The sequence below is a fragment of the Rhinopithecus bieti genome, unplaced genomic scaffold (assembly GCF_001698545.2).
Source record: "Rhinopithecus bieti isolate Rb0 unplaced genomic scaffold, ASM169854v2 scaffold_11744, whole genome shotgun sequence".
Lineage (NCBI taxonomy): Eukaryota > Metazoa > Chordata > Mammalia > Primates > Cercopithecidae > Rhinopithecus > Rhinopithecus bieti.
The window spans coordinates 1,726,654-1,731,452 of NW_016807094.1; the positions used below are offsets into that span (position 1 = coordinate 1,726,654).

At 51.9% G+C, this 4,799-nt stretch overlaps 1 protein-coding gene across 1 annotated transcript in view; it reads left to right on the forward strand.

The window, feature by feature from the left end:
- The first annotated feature begins 2,654 nt into the window (after nt 1–2,654).
- Nucleotides 2,655–4,799, forward strand: part of GJD3 (gap junction protein delta 3) — a 13,752-nt gene continuing 11,607 nt past the window's right edge. Inside the window, exons 1-2 of the mRNA XM_017880240.1 lie at nt 2,655–2,660; nt 2,721–3,103. Of these exons, the coding sequence (XP_017735729.1) occupies nt 2,655–2,660; nt 2,721–3,103 (389 nt within the window). The remainder of the gene's footprint in view (nt 2,661–2,720; nt 3,104–4,799) is intronic.

Consider the following 4,799-nt stretch of genomic DNA (forward strand, 5'->3'; position numbering starts at 1 on the left):
GCTTTATTACCACCATTTTAGAGAAAAGATATCCTAATCTCTGAGAGGTTGACAGACTTGTCCAAAGTTGTACAGCTGCTAAGAGAGCAAAGTGGGAACTCCAGACCCTGGCTGCCTCTTCGTCTCCATCTTGCTCCATGACCTTTAGAAGTCAGCTTCTTGGAGTGGCTGCTGGATTTCTCCACAGAGTGGATTGTGCAGCTGATTTAGCCTGCATTTCCTTTGTGTTAATGGTTGAATGAGTTCAGTATATAATATTGTAGCTTGTTTCAGCTATATCTATTCTGTAGGAGATACGTGTGAGAATCATCTGGGAACTTACTAAAATATAGAATTTGGGGGACCTCATCAGATCTAATCTGTGGGTTTTGACCCCCTAGCGAGATCCTCAGGGTGTAGTTGTGTGGCCAGGCTGACAGTGAACTCTGCTTTCATGAATCACTGAAAGGTTGGACTTCTCGTTTTACAAATGTGGGGAGCAAAGCTGAGAGAGTCAGTAAAAGTGGCACATCAAGGCTAGTTGGTGTCAAACATGGGTACTTTTGTTGTCAATAAATAAAATCAATGCCAAGTAAGAATAATATTAACTAAGGAGTATAACCTAAGGATGGGTGCATAAAGCTTATTTGGCTGCATTGCTCTTTGGTGGACATGCTTCTGATGGCTAAATGTGAATTAGATGACACTTTGATCAAAGAAGATGCAGTCTAACANGCCTGTAATCCCAGCACTTTGGGAGGCTGAGGTGGGTGGATCACAAGGTCAGCAGTTCGAGATCAGCCTGGCCAACATGGTGAAACCCCATCTCTACTAAAATACAAAATTAGCCAGGCGTGGTGGCACATGCCTGTAATCCCAGCTACTGGGGAGGCTGAGGCAGGAGAATCACTTGAACCTGGGAGGCAGAGGTTGCATTCAGCCAAGATCGTGCCACTGCACTCCAGCCTGGGAGACAAAGCGAGACTCTGTCTCAAAAAAAACAAATAAAATAAATACATAAATAAATAACATGTTCATTATAGTAAAGTTGGAAATTACAGAAAATGGGAAGGAAACCAAAGATTTTATTTAACTACCAAAGCCAGGCACTTGGGATATTTTAATGGTTTTCCATATGGGATTTCTTTTTTTCTTTTTTTTCAGGCACGACGGTTTTTTTGGTTCTCTGTCATATGGTTGGGAACTCAATATTCAGAAGTAGAGAATCCCAGCTACTCAGGAGTCTGAGGTGTGAGGATCACTTGAAGCCAGGAGTTCAAGATCAACCCGGGCTACACAGAGAGATCCCGTTCCATAAAAGATGTAGAGCTGGAAGGAAACTTGGGGATCAGCTGGTCTGGCCACCTTGGTTGACAAGGCAGGAAAGCCTGGCTCAGTACGGCCGAATGACTTGTCCAAGGTGGGCGGTGGCAGAGCTGGAACCAGAAGCTGTTAGATGTTTGCTGCCCCTTAAACTCCAGCAGCAAACCTCCCTCTGTCCCCGAAGACCATCTTCACAGGGCATGGTTAGTGCATAGCGGATCGAGGCTCCAGGCTGAGGGTCTCTCTGGGAAGGGCTTCTAGGAACCCCCCAGCTTCCTCCGTAAAGGATGTGGCTCTGGTTAACCCTCTCCCCATTTCCAGAAAGGATGTGGCTCTGGTTAACCCTCTCCCCATTTCCAGATGGAAATTTAGCTATGGGGTGGGGGGCCAAAAGTGAGGGCCACAGAGCCCAGCAAGGGGCGTGGCCCGTGCCTGTTCCCAAGGGCGGAGCCAGTCAGCAGGGTCACCCTGTTCCTTTAAGAGAAGGGGAGCGCTAACCCCTCTCAGCCATCCTGTCCTGTCCTCCATCCTGGCCAAATCCGAAAGGGAAAATGAAAGAGGGAGAAGGAGGCGCCGGTCCCAGCCACCTCCCAAGGTCCCTGGCTCAGCTCTGACACCCCAGTCCTGGCCCCAGGGTGAGTGGGGTTGGGTGGTGGTTTAGGGGCACCAGCGGCCTGTGGGGACCTGTGTGAGTGCGGAGTGGAGAGGGTCTCAGGAGATGTGGAGGCTGGAGGCAGAGGAGGCTGGGGAGGAGGGAGAGGCCTGGCCCCGCATTCTCACCATGCTGGGGTAGGAGAGCAGGGACACCTCCGACAAGGGACCCTGTGACAGTTACGGAAGTGGGGTTGCCTCTGTACCAGCCTCCCACACTGAGAGTAGTTCACCTGCAGTGAAAATGGCGAGAGAAATGGTGGGCCGAGAAAGGAGTGGTCTCGCTGCCTCTACCACTCCCACTCCTCCCAGGGGCACCAAATTGGGTCTGGAGACTCGGGGTTCGAGGCTCCACTCTTCCTACAGCATCCTTGACAGCTAAGGGCACCGCTGGATTTCCGCTTCCACAGGCAAGTCAGGGGCTGGCCCAGCTGATCTCCAAGGTCCTTCCTAAGAATCTGGGATCTGGAGGATCCCAGGGTCAAACGGAGACGGCACAGGGGTGTGGCTAAAACGCAAATGGGGCTCCTCCCCAGCACCCATCGGCCCCAAAGAGAAGGGAACCCATAGCTGAGCGTCGCCTGCTCCCCTCGGGCCCTCCCGTGGCCCTCCCTTTCACACTGGTCTCATCGTTAAACCCGGGCCTCTCCCACCCCACTACTCACCCTGAAGTCAGAGAAGGCCCAACGGACCCCACCCCGATGGGCGTGGAAGGGGCGGGGTCCCTGACCTGCCCCATCCCCTGACTCCCTGCCCCGCGTCCCCAGCGCCATGGGGAGTGGGCGTTCCTGGGCTCGCTGCTGGACGCTGTGCAGCTGCAGTCGCCGCTCGTGGGCCGCCTCTGGCTGGTGGTCATGCTGATCTTCCGCATCCTGGTGCTGGCCACGGTGGGCGGCGCAGTGTTCGAGGACGAGCAAGAGGAGTTCGTATGCAACACGTTGCAGCCGGGCTGTCGCCAGACCTGCTACGATCGCGCCTTCCCGGTCTCCCACTACCGCTTCTGGCTCTTCCACATCCTGCTGCTCTCAGCGCCCCCGGTGCTGTTCGTCGTCTACTCCATGCACCGGGCCGGCAAGGAGGCGGGCGGCGCTGAGGCGGCGGCGCAGTGCGCCCCTGGACTGCCCGAGGCCCAGTGCGCGCCATGCGCTCTGCNTCTTTTGGGCTAAGCCTCACTTTTGGGGCTTGCCTGTCCTGCATCATCAGGAGCAAGCCAGATTACTTTATTTCATAAAGAATGAGGAAAAGACAGGCAAAAAAAGAGGAGAGAGGGTGACCAGTATGGAGTGTAGGAGGACAAAAAGGAGGAGGGGCAGAAGGAAAGAAGTCCATCGGAGAGGTGGAGAGAGAGATGTGTAATGATGACTTAGAGAAAGCCTTACTCTCTGTTTTCATTGCCGCCTCAGTGATTTTTGGCACAGATATGCGTTGCTTTTTTCTTTTTAATCAACCTTGAGTTGTAATTTATGTACATAAAATGCACCCATTCTTTTTTTTTTTTTTTTTTTTTTTTTCACATGGAGTCTCACTCTGTCACCCAGGCTGGAGTGAAGTGGTGTGATCTCAGCTCACTGCAACCTCTTCCTCCCGGGTTCAAGCAATTCTCCTGCTTCAGCCTCCCGAGTAGCTCGGACCACAGGCACCCGCCACCACACCTGGCTAATTTTTGTATTTTCAGTGGAGATGGGCTTTCACCACGTTGGCCAGGCTGGTCTTGAACTCCTTACCTCAGGTGATCCGCCCACCTCAGCCTCCCAAAGTGCTGGGATTACAGGCATAAGCCACCGCGCTCGGCCATAAAATGCCCTCATTCCAAGTGTAGAGATTGATGACTTTTTGACAAAGGTAAACTCCTCCCTTTCAAGTGCTAACTAGGCCCAACTCTGCTTAGCTTCCAAGTCCAGGGTGGTATGCCTGTAAACAATAAATGTATCCACTTGAATAACCACAATCACAATCAAGATATAAAGCGTTTCTATCACCCTAAAAAGTTCTTATGGGCCGGGCGCGGTGGCTCAAGCCTGTAATCCCAGCACTTTGGGAGCCCGAGACGGGCGGATCACGAGGTCAGGAGATGAGACCATCCTGGCTAACACGGTGAAACCCCGTCTCTACTAAAAAATCCAAAAAAACTAGCCGGGCGAGGTGGCAGGCACTTGTGGTCCCAGCTACTCGGGAGGCTGAGGCAGGAGAATGGCGAAAACCCGGGAGGCGGAGCTTGCAGTGAGCTGAGATCCGGCCACTGCACTCCAGCCCGGGCGACAGAGCCAGAGTTGGTTTCAAAAAAAAAAAAAAAAAGTTATTATATGCCTCTTCAGCCCCTGCCCCAGAAAAACACTAATTTGGTTTCCAGCATTACAGATTACATTCACCTATTCTAGAACTTCATATACATGAAATCATAGTACGTATGCTTTTGTGTCTGGCTTCTTTCATTCAGCATGTTTTAGAAATGCATCCATGTTGACCGGGCGCAGTGGCTCATGCCTGTAATCCCAGCACTTTGGGAGACCAAGGCGGGCAGATCACAAGGTCAGGAGATCGAGACCATCCTGGCTAACACGGTGAAACCCCGTCTCTACTAAAATTACAAAAAATTAGCCGGGCATGGTGGCGGGTGCCTGTAATCCCAGCTACTCAGGAGGCTGAGGCAGGAGAATGGCGTGAACCCGGGAGGCAGAGCCTGCAGTGAGCTGAGATGGCACCACTGCACTCCAGCCTGGGTGACAGAGCGAGACTCTGTCTCAAAAAATAAAAAAGAAAAAGAAAAGGAAATGCATCCATGTTATTGCATGTACCAACCATTCCTTTTTTTTTTTTTTTTTTTTTTTGAGACAGAGTCTCGCCCT